At 36.2% G+C, this 19,606-nt stretch overlaps 1 protein-coding gene across 20 annotated transcripts in view; it reads left to right on the forward strand.

Moving 5' to 3' along the window:
- OXR1 (oxidation resistance 1) overlaps positions 1 to 19,223 on the forward strand; it is a 273,119-nt gene extending 253,896 nt beyond the window's left edge. For 13 of the 20 annotated variants that reach the window (XM_080579456.1, XM_080579459.1, XM_080579471.1 and 10 more), the window contains 6 exons: positions 5,622 to 5,702; positions 9,028 to 9,153; positions 9,886 to 10,038; positions 15,763 to 15,858; positions 16,433 to 16,506; positions 17,221 to 19,223. In XM_080579456.1, coding sequence (XP_080435582.1) covers positions 5,622 to 5,702; positions 9,028 to 9,153; positions 9,886 to 10,038; positions 15,763 to 15,858; positions 16,433 to 16,506; positions 17,221 to 17,356 — 666 coding nt within the window. In that variant the 3' untranslated portion in view covers positions 17,357 to 19,223. Of the gene's footprint in view, positions 1 to 5,621; positions 5,703 to 9,027; positions 9,154 to 9,885; positions 10,039 to 10,691; positions 10,751 to 15,762; positions 15,859 to 16,432; positions 16,507 to 17,220 lie in introns of all 20 variants that reach the window. The other 7 variants (XM_080579472.1, XM_080579474.1, XM_080579473.1 and 4 more) reach the window with 2 other exon arrangements.
- The last annotated feature ends 383 nt before the right edge of the window (positions 19,224 to 19,606 follow it).

The following is a 19,606-nucleotide window of genomic DNA, read 5'->3' on the forward strand; positions in this document are numbered from 1 at the left end:
CCTTCAATTTATCTGTTTTCTAAGCTCTTCCTTTAGCAAAGGGCTTAACTTGCATCTACAGTCATTTCCATCTGTAATTTATATTATGGATCCTAGCTCGGAAGATATTTAGGAACACTTCTGATGGTATGAGCATGCAAATAGTCTGATAGATGCAGCTAAATTTTTGATGTAAGCCTCGGTTTAGTGAAATAGGTACATATATCTGCAAGGAGGCACATGGAAACATTTATGCAGGGATTTTTTTTCCTCATTAACATGAATTAAATTCGCCTTAAATGTTTTTTTCAGAATGATATTTAAAATGTTTAATGTAGTAGTTGTTATGTATTGATACATTATTGTAATTTAATATATCACAAATACTCCTTTTTGTAACAGAAGACTGCTTCAATGTTGCTTCCTTTCAGGCAGCATCTAAGAATTTTGAGAGGATGCTAAATTTGTCTGGAAAAAAAAAAAAACTCAAAGTTTTTCTCTCAAAATATTTCCTAACAACATTCAGTTCATGAACGTACTTTTTATTTTCATTGTAACCTATTTACAGCCTTTAGAAAGGGTTTGATACTTTCTTGCCTTTCCCCAGTTACTGATGAATTACCAATGGACTGATAGTTTGAAGTAACTTGTAAATGGCCTAATAAAATTACATTGATTTCATTTTTATTTTAATCAAATAGCTTGGAACAAGTTGTGAAACATTCTGGAGTCTATTCGCAAAGAAGCTTCCAGTTCACCTGATTTTGAGCAGGTGTACTAAGGTTCAGAGTATAATTGTTCAGCTTTCATTCTCTTTCATATTCAGTTAATCATGAGGGTATAGATAACTGATGCTGAAGAAAACTGCTTAGGACTGTTACACCTTCTCCATTCTTACCTTTCAGAAGCACTGTTCAGCTCTGATAAGACAGAGGACACTGTTTCAGCTATTCGTTAGCTCCAAAAGTTCAGCTGTACTTGATTTGAAGGCAGCAGTTAGACATTTCTATTAGCAAACATGCATGAGGTACATGTGTTGGTCACTTTGTACTTTGTTAAACTGGCAGAGGTATCCCTCCTTGGTGTAAGCAGTGTGCTTGTTTACAGCACTGTATTGCAGCTGCATGTAACCAGTGGTTGAAAGTGCTGATGTGTCACCATGCATGTGGCAAACTGTCCTTCATGGGCATTCAAACGATCATAACTGGATATTCATGTGGATTGCTAATGGACAAATAAGTTCCATATTAGGAACTGTGATTTGTGCTTTGCTTTTTGGGTGTGCCAGCATATCTTGCAAGAGGAGGTCCTCCGACATACTTTCAGAAAAGCAATGTTTCAAAACATGAGCTTCTCCAGAAGATCAATCCTAAGTCCCCTGTTAAGTTGGACAGTTAGTATGTAAGCCCTCTTATTGACTTAACAGCATTAAATATTCAAACTATTGTATGTTTTACTGAGTGGTTAACTCATAACTGGTGTGAAGTCAAGCTGAAAAACATTCACATTAGTCATACAACTTATCCCATATTTTCTCAACAGTATTGGTTTAGAATAGAGGCTACAGAATCTCTTCTGTCCTCAAACACTAATCTCCTGGTTGTGCATTTTCTGTGCTTCAGTCTATACCAACCAGTGCCCAATTTAACCATGAGAGGCTTAGCTGTTCTTGTATCTGCCTGCATTCTTTTTGAAGCAGTATATAGCTAGAGAATCAACAGAGGGTTCTTCAGGAACACTTTCCGACCCTCAAAATAGCTTTAAGTGTCCGGGAACCTGGATGCTGGCATAGTGAAGATCGCAGTAAATCTCACAGCAAATTCACGTAGGTAGGTCTACACTTTAATCCTGGGCAGAATACCTAGATCAAGACAATTCTTCTGTGTAAGGGCATGGCCTGTATTGGAATTTTGATAGCTTTATCCTATCAAGCTTAATGACTTGAATGCAGGAGAACCTATATAAGTTGTCTCTGGACTTCGCTCAGTCTTTGAAAGCCAGCAAGCATGGAGATATTGTGATTTTCCTTGGAAGCCTGTGCCAGTCCTCAACCATCTTCACTGTGAAGAATTCTTTCTTTTATTTGATGAGAATTCACCTTGTTGTGCCTTGTAACTGATGCCTTCCATCCTTTTAGTGTCAATATTGGAAGTGCAACAAAGGAATCAAGTTCTCCATTAGCATTTTTTCCTGCTGGCTATGCAAACCAGCTCCCTCAGACAGTCCTTGGGTATCAAGTTTCCATTCCCTAATCATCCCCCCAGTGGGCTCTCTGCAGTATGTCCCCCTGTCTTGGACTGAAGGGGACAGAAGTGGGCACAGCACTGCACAGGCAGCTTCACAAGCTCCCCTGGCAGGGGAATAATCATTTTCCTTAACCTTTTGGTATTGCTCTTCCATTTGCCACCTGGAACGTGATTAGCCTTCATCTTCGCAAGTGGCCACTGTTAAACACTCTGCCTACAAGGTCTCCAGATCCCACCTCTCCTTGGCCCTTACTCCTTTCCTGCAAAGCTGCTGTCTAGCCAGCCAGCCCTCAGCCTGTACTGCCACGTGGGGCTGTTCTGGTCCAGGTGGGTCTTTGCTGCTACTGAACTTCAAGCAGCTGGAGAGATGATGCAACAGAAACCGCCTGATGTCCCTCATTAGCAGCCCTTGCCCTTCCCTCCAGTGTATTGAGGACTTTTCCCCAGTATTTGGTCCTTCCTAATCTTGCCGAGGGTGCATTTTCAGTGCTACTGAGCAAATTAAACAGTACAGACTAATAGTGACTCCCAAGGATTATCACTGGTTAAAGCTTGAATCAGTAGCATCAGCCCTTTGAGCCCAGTAGTCCAGGCAATTTTTCAGTATTGTCTTCCTTCATATGCTCAAGACATAACTGATTTGACTGCAAGGCTGCTGAAGCATAGCAAAAAAGCCTTTGTGAAATACAGATAAATGGAAACTGCTATCTGCCCAAAATGAAAGAATTTTAGTACAAAGAAACATTCTGCACTGAAGACCACAGTTCAGTATGATGCATACGAAACTGCATTTGTCTTTCATGGTTTCCATGTATTTCTAACAGTGTGCGAGTGAGGAAGTGAAAGCTCAAAGTGGAATGAGGTAGGAAGTACCTTCTGCAATGATCAGGACAATAGACAGCCACTATAGGGGCACGGGGAAGGGAAGAAATAACCGATTTATTTGATGTGGTGAAACAGAATGGAGGACTAATATGGCTATAAAGAAGGAAAATGAAGAAATCTTGATGGAATAGGACGCTGCATAAACAGAGTATAGATAAAACTAGCTGTAAAGCACAGGAAGCTTCTAACTAATGAAGCTTCTACCATTTCAAAACAGCCCTCAAACCTAGCAGAGACAAAATGGTAGCCGTTTTCTAGATAAGTCTCACTTTATGGATGAACTAGTGGAAGGTAGTTGCCAGTAAGCTTAAAGATGTATCTGATTGTGTGACTAAATGAGCTACAGAACCCAAAAATACGTAGTTTTGTCCAATGTAAAGCAAAAATAAATGATGTTGACCTGAACCATAAGCGTTTTGTAGGTCAGGCACTATAGCTGAACTGTTCAGCTACTTTAACATACTCATTTAAAGCCTAGTTCCCTTCTACTGAAACATATGATGATGAATAGCTAACCTTGAAACATTTGTCTTGTGGCTTACTCAGAATGCTAGTATGGACTGTATGCTTAAAATAAATACTAGACTTGAGAGGGTGGATCCGTCTATTCCAGACCTCTAATTTTCCTCTTTGTAGTTTGACATTCTGTGACATGATTTTTGTGATGTTTGTCACTGCGTAGTCACAGACTGTTGGTATGCAGGCTTTTGTCCACAAGGCAGATATGAAGGTCCAAGTGTAATGTGACAGTGTGTAACATGCTCAGGATGACAAGGAGATGTTGTTATGGATACTTATCCAAATAAGTATATGTTTCTCCTAGGTAAGAAATCTGTCAGAATACCTTGTGCACACTGTTTGAGGTTGTAGGCTTCCCTATGGCATATGAACAGACATGTTAGACATGCTGACGCTTGCTTAGTGATCTAAGGAGTTCCCAAGTGAAGGATGGTGATAGAGTATTCACTTGACAAGTTGAAGGCAAGATGGCATTGCCTATAAAATTGTCAACATTACAGTATGTGAAATGGTATCTATATAATGGTTTCAGGCATGATGAGATTTTTTTGGGCAAGAGTCTCCTCAAGTAACCAGGTACTCACAGACTATTTGAAGTTAAACATCTTATGTGGTAGAGACTGTGCTTGAAGAAATAAGACTTAAGGGTCCTTCCTGTCATCATGAAAAGCAAGAAGTTTAAGTTGATGGGAAGAATGATGTAAAGATGCAACGAACTGTCACAGCAAATAAATTGATACAGCTACACTATCATTTGCATGCTTGAGAGAAATACTTCTAAGGCTTTGCATGCAACTACTTGACTCTGAGAATGCGCAAAATACAATTTACTTTTCATTTTTTAAGAGAACAGTAGAAAATAGTGGACATAAAATGAGTGCTAGTAGTTTAGTTTATTCAGTTATAAAATTGGATGTCACAAATATTCCTTTTTCCTTGCCTTGCAGTTGCATGGGTAGAGTGAACCGTCGCTGCTCAAGAGCCTGTCATGTGTGACTGGGCTCTGTACTCAGGACAGTGGCGAGTATCTGGCCAAACTCCTTGTAGTAGGGGCAGGTAGATGGGGAGCTGCTGGACTTGTGGTTATCTTCCTTTGCACTGTGGTAGGATCTCTAGAAATTTTTAATATGCTCTTACTACATGGGACATCCATTTAATCTCTTCACCAGCTGTTTTAAGATGCTTTCATACAAATGATGATTTTGAGTCTTTCTCAAAATCACATTATCTGCTGTAGTTACATCCAAATGACTGTTGTAGTCCTTTAGCCAGCTTGTTGCACCCAGAGCAGCATGTTTTAGAGCTTTCTGACTAAAGGCTTTCTGGCTGTACACCTCCTGCCAAAATGGAGGTGGCATTTGGAGTGAATGTGTTGATGAGCAGCTGTGTGATGGATGAGCAGCTCCTGAAGCTTTGGAGGTGAATGGAAAGTACAGGGTAAAGGTATTGTGGGGGTGGCATTGGGGAGTTACTAGCCTGTAGTTCTGCTACTTTGTTTTTAACTATCTTTACTGCCAGATTAGAAGGGTCAGAACCTGTTAAGAAGCCTGAGGTTTGCTTCGAGTTATTCTGCTTATCAAAGCAAACCAGGTTCAAAGGATTCATTTAATCTGGATGTAAAGAAGGTTTGAGAGGACTTTGGGGGTGTAGACTTTGGGTTAAGGCATGCAACTCAGATTGACTTATAACTTAGCATCCTGATACTCGTAACTTTGTGCTTCTTTATCAGTTCCACATTCATCCTAGAGCAGTAAGATGCATCAGACTGCTAGTGCCATTGGTGTTTAATGTGTAAGTTTGCTATGTCTACTCATAAGTCTAAAATCGCCTACGTGTGCATTGTCCTTGCCAAAACAAACATCTTTTAGCACTTCTTGTTTGTTATCATTGCCCATTTTTCCTTCATTATTCTCCTCCACTTTTTTTCTTTCTTACCTTTTTACTTTTCTTCAACTGTCAGTGGAATTATTGTCTTCCTGTCTCCATATTCAGGTAGTGTCAGTGGCTGAGTATCACCGCAGGATCGATGCTCTAAATAGCGAAGAACTGCGCACACTCTGCAGACGTCTCCAGGTGCACTCTTCAGTAGTTTAAAACCCATCTCCAGATACTAAAGACATCTTTCTTTGTAGTGTCTTTGATCAGGGCAAGTCCCATATTAAGTGGGTTTGTCTTGTCTACAACACTACAAGGATCCAGCAGAAAATTCCTTTGTTTTGGATGTATTTAATTGTGCAATGCTATGGTGGAATGCGGTAACTTTATGATGAAGTTATTACTTCCAACTCTTTCAAACAGGAATTTTCTGTCAGAATTTGAAAACTTGTTCTCAGTACTGCTTGGAGTGATGTGTTTTAACTTCCATTTTAGACTGGTGTGTTGTGTTAGATAGAAACTTGCCTAAAAAGAATGCAAAACAGGTGAAGAATCTAAAAACTGTTGCTTAGTTGCATGGGTGTTTAATTTTATATAGGGATTATTCATCAAGAATCTCTCAGTATTTGGCAACTTCTGAACAGTATTTGGCAACACAGAACAACTTCTGTGGAATAGGTAAGTATTTTTTGCATTATACAAGCAGGTAACTGAGGCAGTTCAACATGTCGAAGGTTATACAAATGGAGCTGATAATGGAATTTCCTTTATCAAAAACAGTACTTTACTTTGGATTTTTGAAGGCTCACTGACATGGACTGTAACTGATATTTGCATTCTCTTTAGGTGTTCCTTAGTTTGATAGCTGTACATCTCAATTCAAAGTTTTATATCATATGTAACTTACTGATTGAAAGCATAACATAGAACTCTTAAGAAGAGCTCAGTTTTGTTTTGTTTTTTTCCCTGTGGTAATTGGCTGCTGAAACTTCAGAAAGTTCATTTCATGTTTATTTTCTTACTTTAATCTTGGCTTTTTTAACCATTATGTAATTATGCAATCTCTTCTTAGTTATTTTATTTCAATTTATTTAATACTTAGTAATTCGCTACCTAAGTGTTTTATAAATAGCAAGGTTGTATAAATTGATTGTGAGCATAAACCCAGAGGTTGCACTTCTGCTTCTACAGGAAAATCAAAAATTCTGCAGAGAAGATTAATTCCCACTTGAGAACAAAACGATTGTCTCTGACAAGTGTTGGTGGGCAATCCTTGTATTAATATCCTGGAAATACAACAGTTCTTTTCAAATAACTCTCACCTGGGATGCCCCAACTCAAGATTTAAGCTGACTTGAAAAAGCTGATGTGATGGCCACAGCCTGTAAGCTGTGTATGCTCCAGACTCTGCTCTGAGGCCATTTGAGTGTTTGTGGTGTAGACTGCCTGACAGTTACTAACTGCAGCAGCCCCTGGAATGTGAATATAGGTCAGTCTGCTTAATGGAAATTGAGGAGGAAAGACATGTGCAAGTTCAGAGCTGCACTTCATTCTGTGAGATAGATACCCTTCTACGTCTACTTCTACAAAGCAATGTTTTTCCTAGAAAGTTGCTCTACTGTGTTCATACAAAAACAAGTCTTTAATACAAATTATTCATGTTTGCATGGTGTGCTTTAATCAATATTGAAGAATAACAGGGAATAAACTTTCTGTTGTACTCTTGAACAATGCTGAGGCTTTTACAGAGTTGAAGCAGTATATGACGTATGAGAGGCACATAAGGTAGAAAAGAATTGGGCTACTAAATAACATCTATAGATAGCACTAATGCAGTATGTATGTCATCTTTGTACTTGAGGCTAAATGTGTATAAGTGCAGATACTTTTTTCCTCAGGACACAGAAATTAGTGCATAGCTTACACTGGAAATACTTGTCATCTTCCACTGAAAAATGGAAGGCTTGAGTTTTTTGCTTGATTGATGTTTTTTAAGGGTACCTTTTCTTGAGCTTAGAATTAATATTGCAATTAAGTTATTACATGAATATACTTTGAGTGCATGTATATACGCCTATTTTTAACTAACAGGAGTTTGTGATAGGAACTTTTTTCATAGTTCTTAAGGGAAAGGAAGGTGATAATATGGGGTTGGATTTCTTGCTATGGTTTTCCTGCCTTCCTCCCAGGTGGCTATATTTGTTTAAATACTCCTATGTGTATTCCAGTGTTTTCTTTTGTCTAGCTTTTCTTGAGTTAACTATGAAAGTTCTTTCTGAAAGGCTTGGCAAACTTTATCAGAGTTGTACATGAAATACCATAGTTGTCATGTACGTTTCTAATATGAGCTATATGGCAAACACAGGTGGTTTTTCTAGAAATGGCAGGTATTTCCTTAAAATTTGCAGGATTCAGGCTTTGAATATTTCAGTCTGATCTTTAGTGACACTTGGTTCAGGCTGCTAAATTTTTCAGGTGTGCTCATTCTTGTTAAGGTTTCTTTATTTATTAAATCTCTGTTGTAATAAGTCTTGCTGCAGCAGTAGTTTATGTTGCTAACTTCCTTAGCTTTCAGTCCTGCACTTCTGTCAGATTTCGCTATCCGCACAATAAGCTTTAACTACTTCTGTAGCAAGATTTATAAAAAGAAAACTGGTTCTTAGTTGATCTAGTTCTTGCTGCATGGCATTTTAGCTTGAAAGTGCTAATGAATGCAGACTAAGTTAAACAGCTGCTGTGATCTATGAAATCTGATGCATTTTGTGGCCTTCTGCCATCTCCAGCAAATGGTGGTCATCAACTGATTGGGGTAGGTGTACAGGAAGGGGCTTTTAAACTACTGCAGGAGCACTGAATAATGCATCTCTGTCAGATTTCCAAAGATCATTATGCAGCATTAAGCGTTACTGCTTTCTTCTCCCCACCCCCCTCAGCTATCAAATCTTTCTTCTTTCTCCCGTAAGTACTCTAGCAGATCAGCTCATGAAGTAGCAGTGTTCCTAGAGCTCAATTCAGATGCTTTACTCAAGATGCTTGACAGCAGTCTTTTCAGATATGTAGTAGAGACGTGGAAACTTTCACAGGTGCTCTTAAAAAAAAAAAAAGCATTGATACAGAAACTGCTGAGATTTTTTTTAATTATTTTGAAGTTTAAATTCCTTTTCTGAGCTCTTTAATTTATACTTAATGTGAATGATATGATGGAATTAAAATGCAAGCATTTGTGTGCCGTGACCTCAGAAAAGCATTTGATTCCTTCAGCTGTCTGAGGGATTTTTTCTAGCATAAAGCCATGGCTTCCTTCTGAGTAGGTATCCGTGTAATTTAATGTTAATATATTGTTAAGTACAGGCTCGCTATTGAAAACAGTGACAATCTTGGTCAGATCAAATTAATGGATTTTTTAACTTTCAAAGGAGCTGCATAACTGTAAATTGGTAACTGCATGATTTTAAACCTGCAAAGTGTATCCTCCCTGCTGATGGTATTGCAAATACTTATTTTCCTGTGATTCTTTTTGTAGATAACAACAAGAGAAGATACCATTTCAAAACAGGCAACAAACATAAAAACAGACCTGGAGCCTGAAGCATTCCGGCCAAACCTTAGTGATCCCAGTGAATTACTCCAGCCAGAACAAATAGAAAAGGTATTTACTTACAGGATTTTATGTTGTAACAGGATTGTACTTACAGTGTTGTATGTTGATGCTTCACAAATGATATGGCATAGTGTAAAACACCAAATAATTTAAGAAAGCCTTGTGTGGTACAAATGCATAAGTACAACACTTCCATAGCCAAAACTTTGCTTTTTCTCCTATCACACTTTTAATATATCTTGCTAATATTAGTCTCTTTGCCTTTATTTCATTCTTTTTGACCACAGCGTGGTGGTCACTGCAGTTCTCATTGTCCAGTCCAAAGTCATCACACTAAATATGGTTATTGAAGGTTTGCATCAAGGGTTGTGTTCAAACGCATGGGAACAGGAGAGCAAGCATCTTTTATTCTTCAGTTTGTTACCTGTTGACTTGAGTAATCTAGTATACCAGTACTGAGATGTAGTATCGTTATGCAAGAATAACTATATGCCTTTACTGTCTTTAGATAACTTTGAGACTTTACCAAACATGTACTCATTTGGTGAAACCATTCTTCTCCTGTAGATCACCGGTAGAGCTGGGAGAATAAACTTCCTTGAGAGATCAAGGATAGAAAATGTGGGTGAAACTTGTAGGCTGACTGGAGTTTCTTAAACTAGCTGTTAAAATTGCTTGTAGTAGCTCAGAAGAATGTTATCAGCCTTTACTGATATGCAGTATGTCTTTACAAACAGTAAAAATAAATAAGTAAAAGGATTGTCATTATCCTCTTAACAGCTCACAAAGTCTCTTCCACCGCGGACTATTGGATATCCATGGACTCTTGCCTACAGTACTGCCAAGCATGGCATGAGTTTGAAGACTCTGTATCGAACTATGATGGGATTAGACACACCTGTGTTGTTGGTTATCAAGGACAGTGATGGACAGGTAGGAAACTATTTGTGTGGAAATTGGAACCTGAAGAAAATCAGGAAGTATAAAAGAAAGGAGGAAAACTTGTGTGTATAAAGATGGTTTCCTTCTTGATAGTTACAATAGAGGCTTTTAAAAAAGTGTGTTTCACTGTCAAGGAATACTCTGACATACCGTATTTCTGGGAAATGCTGTAATGATACTAGTTCACTGTCAAACTGAGTCTTAAAATATCATTGAATTTACTCTTAATATTCTTTCTGTAATGTACTTATAGCATTAGAAATGACCTCTAAACTTCTGATGCCAGAAGGTCATGTTGAGTTGGAATGTCTGTGCCAGCTACTGCTAGTACATTCTGTGTCTGCAGCCAACATCTCTCTCCCATTCAAGGGCTATGGGATCTTTACTTCATGACGTTATATTCCTTGATTCTCTCTCTGTGGTGTAAATTTGAGAAATTGGATCACGTCTTGCCATTTGAGTAGCAAGTATCCTCTCTTGAGGATTCTAATAAAAGGTAAACATTACAGGCAGCATGAGACTTTGATTCTTTCTTACTGAATGTCCTGTGCGCTCTCATGCAAGTAAGTGACGCAGCCACTGCAAAATCTAACATTTACTTTACTTACCTGTCCCACTTTGGTAACCACTGTTTTTATTTTCAGGAAGCATGGGCTCATATCACCTCATATCATTCAGGGGGGCTGAAAACTGTAAATAAAGGGTATGTTTTCTAATTCGAGTCCCAACTCATGTTTTTTTTTTCCTTCTGTTTCACGGATCCCTTATTTATAAAAGAAAAATCTCTTCTAAACCTCTGTGCTAATGCAGCATTTTTTCACTATAAGTTCTTTAAAAGAGAACTTTTAATCACTTCTTAACCTTGAAGATAAAAACTATTCAATAGACTTGATGTCTCAAGAGACCCGTCAGCCTCTTCAAATGTACTTTGGTAACTTTTCTTCTCTAATTCAGTTATTAGCTTCTCAAGATTAGTTTGTGCATCCTACAAGTTACCTGCTTCCTAGTACCAGATTATCTCGCCCAGAACCAAAATGTCCTGTTTCAGATAGGTTTGTCCTGCCACCAGCATGTAGTATTGCCCTGCTGTTGAAACTATTCTGATGACCTTTCATATGTAAATATCTCAACTCACATGTTGAAAAAGCACCCTGTTTGCCCAACTGAAACAGAGAGTTCATAACTATGACACATTTTTTTTTTTTGTGAAACAAGACATGACTAATGTTTTCAACTTACAGGCTCATACCCAGGAAAATTGTTGAAAGTGTTCTTTGGACTTTTGGGTCAAGTAGCCACCAGAACTTGACGCTTTTTGTAGTACTCAAAGCTTCACTGGATGAGACCCTGATCCAAGCCAATATAGCTTCAGAATTAGTCTTCCTTTGAGCAGGAAACTGTACAAGATGACTATCTGAGGTCCATTACAACTTAAATTATTCTGATTCTAAATAAATGATTCCTGTATCTATATTTGAAGCAAGCTTTAAAGTATCTCAATCAAAAATCTGTAAAGTTCTCCATGTGGTTAGGAGGTAGTAGCTTTGTATTTTACTGGTGTACAAATGACAGCACTGAGATGATCTGATACAGACACTTTGTGAAAAGCTCATATCGGTGTAGAGGCTGGACTAAGATGTTTTAAGATTGGCCAAACTCTTTACATTATTTTAACAGTTAATTCCTGAGAAGGAGTGTCAGTTTTTAATTAAATCTCATATTTACTTCAGAGCAGGATGTAAGGTCAGTCCTAAATGTATTGATGTGAACTAAGTCATATCCTAGCTACCTAAATGTAGCTACCAGAGTTGTTCAAGGAGTAACTTGAGCCATTAAGAGAAGTTAGGGTCCAGAGACTCTGATAGTTTGAAACTGCATATAAATTAACAAATAACTGGAACGATTCAATGTCTTCCTTTTGTTATGAAGCTGCTGGAAAATATTAATGTACTTGTTGTCCAAGCATGGAGTTTTCTTTATGTCAACAACCCATTTTGTTCTCTTAATGAGTCAGTATTTCTTAACTCAAATCCAGTATGGTTTTTTACCTTGAAAGATACTCTATAAAGTTCAATTACCTGCGTACGGTAAGCACAGTCTGAGGTCACGAGATCTTTGACAGAGAAAGAAATTCCACCCAGATTTCTGAAGCTCTAACCTACTGCGCCAAACGCTTGAAATCATGAAAAGGAAAAGTCTTTTTTTTTTTAGAGATTACTTTTTTATAAATTGGTCCATTTCTAGACTTTTTAGAGATTATATATTCAAAGGTAAATGCTTAAGTAAAAAGTGAGTAGTTGTTTCTGCAGAACTCTATCAATAGACAGAATAGACTCCAGTATCATACCTTGTTTGACTTCTTAATCTTTAATCTTAACAGCTGAACAGGTAGTAAAGATCAGGTAAAAATGAAATACTGCCTTGAAGTTCAGATTCTCTTTTTTCATAAAACATGCATGAAGTTGGGGGTGGTTGAAGAAGTAATTGTTTCTTGTGACACTGAGGTAACAAATGAAACCCTAGAAGAAGGTTACGTTACTAAAGAAACGTATTGCTGGAAACTAGGTATTTGATTACTCTAATCCTCTAGTATTTAAAGCTCATCTCTGATATTTGGTCAGTGGTCTCTGAAGGACAATGAACCAATACTTCTTAAAGTTCTGATGGAAGACCTGATTTTTATAAAGAATTAAGCCAGTAAATGCCTTTAGCCAAAACTGAATAAAACATGTAGAAAAGAATCCTTTTTCCAGCCTTTACTTAGAGTTTTCAGTAATACCCAAAGTACCAATTTAGAATGATTGACTACTGTAAATTTAAAATATCATTATCTAATCTGAGTCATTGTGTGTTAGGTGAGAAGATTTTGCAGACTGCAACTAAGCTGACTATTTTTAGAAAAAGGATTTTAGAGTTTGTGGTCTTTATAGTAAGATAGCTATTATTTCACTTAATTCTGAAATCAAACAGCAATTTTAACTACTTTTTCTGTAACTTAATTTTAGAATTCTCCACAAAATTGCAGAGGGAAAGTTTTGCATATCTTTGTAGCACTCGACTGAATGACTCCAATTGTTTAAGCCAGCTGATTTTCCACTAATATGAAACAACAGTTTGATTTTTATCTATTTAATTTTTATTTCTTTCTGTGTTGATGATGATCACTTCCTCAGCTATCATGCCAGAACTGAGAGGTGCACTTCTCTAGTCTTCATCTGTTTTTTTGTCTTGTTGCTGCTGCTTGAATATATGATCACGTAATATTCTGCCCACAATTTAATACAACACCTGCATCGGATGTTATACTTGGTCAATTCTTACGTGAACTTTCTCTGACCTAGGAGGCTATCTAGCTAGTAATGGGCTAGCAACAACAAAAAGCTGTAGGTTGTAATAATATTGGGAATAATTTCAAGTATAATTTTAATAATTTCAAATTTAAAATAACCAACCAAACAATATTTTCTGGAAAGTAACAGGAAACTTTTTTTCTTTAGTGTTCCTTCATTTTGGTCTAATTTGGTTGATTTCCCCAGAAAGCAAAATGTCTATGTCCATTTCTTTATCTCATACAGCTGTTTCTTTCATGCTTAAGCTGTGGGATAACAAAGAAAAATATCTTGACAGTATTTGTTCCTGTATGTTCAATGAAATAACTATCTATGCTAAAGAAGTATTGAGATAGTTCTTCTGTGGACTTGGATTAAAATTTCCTTCCACATTCTTGAACAGCAAAAAATCCAACTCAGTTACAGAAACCTGTACTTCAATTCATGGAACTTGACGTTTTTAGACTGACTGCTGCTTAACAATGCTTTTTAAACATGTGAAAAGTGAGCACCTCTAGCTAACATTATATAATACTTTGTTTCATCTGCTTGTTAAGTAAGCTTTAAAAGAAAAAAAAAAAACCTACAAAGAATCTGACTTTAGTGTAAATATTGGTCAAAAGTATACTCCAAGGTAAAGTATCTTGTCAATGTAGTGATGTTCTTAATTAAAAATAAAGTAGAAAGGAAGCCTCTTCAAGTATTATGGTTTAGAGGAAATTCAGTGTGTAAATCCTCTCTTCTGCTCCATAATAATAAGTGGTGTCTCAACGCTGACTTTTAAAAGTGTGTAGTACTACCTGCAGCAATGTAATTTTGTTTGCTATTGTGCATAATTTCTTCAAAATGATTAAAAGTTTATTGCAGGAAATTAGTGTTTAAATTAAAAAAAAAAAAGGTTTCAGGAAGTGTGCTATTGACATGATTGCTCTCAGTTAAACTTAAGATGTAATCCTATGTGTGTTATCAGGACCTTTGATGAAAATTATCCCTAATAATCTTCTGAAGAATAGTAAATGATGGCTCGCATGTCTCATAACCAGTCAAAGATTGTGTATCGAGGGGAGGAAGATGTTTTATTTCATAATAAACACATCATTTCCTTACATTATTCTCGTCTAAAGCTTGCTGCCTTTTATTTCAACTAGAAGTTTGAAGTTTCTGAACAAGAAACTTTCTGGACCACGAAAAATTCCTGAGAAATAAGGAATTCTGTAACAGCAGTTGTTCTGAACTGGTATAAAAACCAAGCCAACTTTAAAGCAGTCTTTGTGTAGAGCTATCAAATATATAATCTTTGAGTTCCTGGTCTGAAAGTTGTGACTTAAAGGAGCTTGAACTAGTTTCGTATTTATTAATGGCTACTACAGACCTCAACATGGAATGGAATGCTTGGAAAACCTACCTAATGCTATGGAGTTTCTTAGGATGGCAGAAGAAAATATCTTGATTTATATCCCAAATATTGGATGTCAAGACGTGAGCTTTAATACCTCACTCTCATATGTGTCATGCTTCTCCAAGACTTACTGTTTAATGTGATTTTAAAACAAAAAAAATTTTTGTTTCTTTTCTTTTTCTTATACAGGCAAATGAGAAAGTGCTAGTGGACTGCTTTGATGTTTGCATCTAACTCTGCTTTTGCAGATGTTGAAAAAAGTTTTCTACTAGCAACAGAAATACTAATTTTGTGCTCCATTTTGTGCACTTGATTTTGCATAATTATGCAGGGTGTTTTTCTAATTCTAGTTCCTGAGAAATTGATACTATTTAAGTCCAATTTTAAAATTTGATAATGAGTCCTCAGACATTTAACTACTGCTGAAATGTTCTTATTACTGAAAATACATTCTGAAATATACATACTGAATATACATACCAAAAATACTCTTGCTACCCAAAAAAGGTTTAGATTAAGTCTGTCTCTACTGTAAGACAGGATAACTGGTGCTTACCTGCTGGAAAGAATAAATCCTATGGAAAAAAATGTACAGCTAGGAACTTGCTGAAAATAGTGTACTTGAAGAACAAGAAGTGCATATATAGAGTATCAGAAACTTTTGATCTGAAATTTTGAAAATATGTACATTGTTTCTGAGAATTTCCTAAGTTTAGTTTCTATCCTTTGATTTTTTTTTTGTATTGACTTCTTAGTGAGGGAGAGTCCTCTTATGTTCTTTTGTTTATTGTATCACAAAGCACCACAACATAAATCAGTGCACTCAGGACCATGATAATGTGTAAGGTTTATAATCCTGTAATGAGTTCAAAATCTGGCAATGTTTACAACATGACTGACGTTTATTAGTTACTACCGATCGTTAGAGACTCTCAGATGCTGTGCAGTTTTTCTCAAGTATTTTCTTTTGTGTTTTTATTCTTACAGATTTTTGGTGCATTAGCATCTGAACCATTTAAAGTGAGTGACGGATTTTATGGCACTGGGGAGACCTTTTTGTTCACTTTTTCTCCAGATTTTGAGGTAAGAAGATATACCTTGGTATGGCTTAGCTTTTCCCCCTTTCCCCCAAATGCATTATCTCCTGAGATACTGAATAAGTGTAACAATAAATAATAAAAAAATAAATAAATCTAGGATTTGGCACAAAAAAGTAGCCATACTAGCTTTTCCACAGAATCAGTAAGTGTTCAGTAAAATGGTAGTGTTTGCATAGTGACAAGCTTATTTAAGCCGACTCATTATCCTCAAGATTTTTCTGCTATTTAAAATTCTGCTATATCTATCTAAAAATTCACAAATGATGACATCGTTTTAAAGGCTGTATCACCTAACCTCAGTGTGTTTTCCTGGCATTTTTCATTGTGTATAAGCCTTAGTGCTCAAGGAAGAGCTAGTCTAGAGTAGTGCTCTTTTAAAATAGTATAAAAAGTAGACTTTTGTTCTGCTTCTGTGGCTGTATTTATCAGTTCCCAGAGTTTTTGTGTGAATTTGGTAACGTTATTAAATTAGCATATACCATTTTTATTGATGTTTTATTTCCCTCAACCCAAATAAAGTTCACATATTCTAACTTGCTAGTCTGTTTTTTCATTAGGTTTTCAAATGGACAGGAGACAACATGTTCTTCATTAAAGGTGACATGGACTCCCTTGCTTTTGGTGGAGGAGGGTAAGTTATAACTCATTTGTCATTAGGAGGAATCTTAACTGTCTGTTTGTATCTTCATACTTTTGAAAAGAAAGCTTACAATTTGTTTGACATCCGAGCTTTCAATAGTTATCAAATGTGAATGATTTAATGTCTTATGCTTACCTTCTAATGTTCAGTAAACTTAGACGGAAGGTTTGTCTTCAGTGAAGTGTGACGTCAAATTACTTACATGAGTCTTGGTATATTCCAAATGGACGCAAGATACTTGCTTCTGAAGGCATGTAAATGTGAAAAATAACCACAACTACAGAAGGCCTGAATTTAAATTGTACCATTCCAAGACATGCTAGTGTTTAGAAACTGTTCTATCCCTTTTTTTTCCCCCATGCAAGTATATGAGCTTCTGGGATATTTCCTATATTCATTATCAGGGTTATTCTCACATATAAAAGTACTGGTATGGCTTTTTCTTGATGCAAATGGAAGGGGTTGATAACTCTGGAAATCTGGTTAGGTTTTTTTTTGTTTTGCTTTTTTTTTTTAATTTCAGAATACTCAAATATTCCCAAATTAAGGAAGAAAAGTCTTGCGGCTTTAAATTTATCAACAGAAGTACTTGTGTTGAAAAAGAGTTCTATAGTTCTTGTTCCTAAATTCTGAATGAAAAGTAAATTCAAACATTTAATATTAACCCCCTCAATCTTTCATATTAATACGTTGTCTGTCTTGCAGTGGGGAGTTTGCTCTTTGGCTCGATGGGGATCTCTACCATGGAAGAAGTCATTCGTGTAAAACATTTGGGAATCATACACTTTCTAAGAGAGAAGACTTCATTATTCAAGACATAGAAATTTGGGCTTTTGAATGAGTATTTAAATATTTCTACAGGGTATTGTCCCAAACCTGAAATTAATCAGTGCAGCTCAAAGTCCTTATGAGCAATATAATGCACCTGTTTACCTTTTGTTTTTGTAAGTTTTCAGCATGACATCAAGTTGTTATTTTGCAGTAGCAGACTTTTTTTTTATGCTTTCATGTGTGTAATATACTGTCCTACTTTTTCTAAGCTGTAGACACTTTTACAAAATACTGACTGTGGACTAAAAAAAGAAATCAGTTACTTTGAACCTTGCAGCCTACAAACTTTATCATCCTTTTTACAGTTGCCTCCCACGTTTCCCACACACATCTTTCTGTAATCCTGCTAGGGGGCTGCTTCATTGAGTATAGTTTATTATTTTTGTATTCAAATTATATCTGTGAATGAAGTTGCCCTCTGTGAACCTACATAAGAAGAAAGCTGCGTGTGGGTATTTGGCCGTAGTATTACAGTGATTTGTCTGGACCAATGGTGGGTAAATTTGTTTGGTGCCACAAACAGACAAGATGCCTAGCATTCCTTCTGAACACATACCAGGACGCATATGATCAATTTAAGATATTCAGAGTCAACAGTGCCACTTGTCTTTTTTTTTGTTCATGTTTAGAAAAAAGTCAGTTAAACAATGTGTTCTAGCTGCATGCTGATTGTATTAAAGAGTGATTTGCACATGCTGTTAATGATCTGCAGGTTTGGGACAATTACTGACAATATTGAGCTACATGACAAAGATCTTTAAAATAGCAGGGTAATGTAAGAATGTGATAGTTCCACAAAATTAAAAGGCTAAAGCAAGTAAAACTCAGACAACTTGTAGCTATAGTAGGGCATTAAAAGTATAAAGATTATGAAACATGCATCTTTCTTCAACATAGTCAGATATATACTGTTATACTGTTGTAGCCGTGTAGCACATCAACTCCAAGAATATAGCTTATTCCTGTCCAAAGAAAAAATAGTTGTGATGTTTTTTGAGTGGGTCTATGTTGTAAATTTACAGTTAGCACCAGCTCTGATTAAGATGAGACAATGTACTATAGATAGACAATATCGTAATTCAGTAGACTTGTGGAATATGCAAACTTACTGTCATGTGACCTCAAAAAAATGACAGGCTAGTATACAGTTCCAGTAGCTCTTGTCCACTTTTGTAGGAAAATTGATAAGCCATTGTGGCAATAACAGCTCAACAAAACTGTTTGTTTCAAAGCTTTTATTCTATGTTCTGCAAAAAAGCAACAAAAAAAACAAAACAAAAAAATTGCTGTTAAGTGTGACAGTGACTGACTCTGTGCTGAAATTTCAGCTATTTCAGATAAACATTGTATATTATCTTGTAAATTAATGTTTAAAGTAGTTTTGTTATAGAAAAGTGTTGATTGACGGGTTGCTTATAGCACTTTAAATTATTCTAGAAATGGAATAAAAGCCAAATGGGTTGGCTTAAGTAGATGTAGTTGTATATTTCAAAATAATTAGATCTTTGGGAAGTTTTAAAAACTTATTTGAAGACAGCTTACTGCTATGGTAATGAGAAAGGGCAGATGGTTCATCTTATAATATGCTAATGCTCAATATGAATAGAAATACAGGGCTTTGTTTCCTGTCTCTATGTATAGCTCTCTATCCTTATTAGAACTTAGTACAATGTGTAGACTAAATGTTTACAAAATAAGGAACTGTAAATAAATTAAAATGGCTTTTCTTCCCTTTGGTCTTCCACAGCAGTATTATTGTCTTTGTGGAGTTAAGACTAATTATTGCAAAAAAATAAATAAATCCTGTAATGGATTTTAAGTACTCTAAGGTCACAGTGATGTATAGCAAATAAATCTAAATATATGTAAAAAATAAACTTGAGTTGGAGTTTATTTAGAAGTTGCAGTTTACTTAGAGGCACAAATGTAGGTTATTGTTTTTAGTTCAAAAACTTCACTGAATACATAGTACTCATTTACTTCTCCTTAAACTTCTTACTCTTTCGATGTGTGATAGGTATTTAGAAAATGCCTGGAGAATTTCTGTAAGAGTGTGGAAGAAGAGGGAACAAAAATGAAAGCGTAAGGGACTTGGGTTTTGTTTAATTGAAATTATGTACCTGCTTTGATTTCCTTTCTCCTTCTAATAACATTGAATGAAAAATGGCTAGTAACAGCATACTGAAGTGTCATGCAGCTTTTAGAATTTCTTTGGTCCTGCTTTGTCAAAGATGTATGTACTTAGCAACATACATATTTC

This window comes from Anser brachyrhynchus (assembly GCF_964034855.1).
Source record: "Anser brachyrhynchus genome assembly, chromosome: 2".
Lineage (NCBI taxonomy): Eukaryota > Metazoa > Chordata > Aves > Anseriformes > Anatidae > Anser > Anser brachyrhynchus.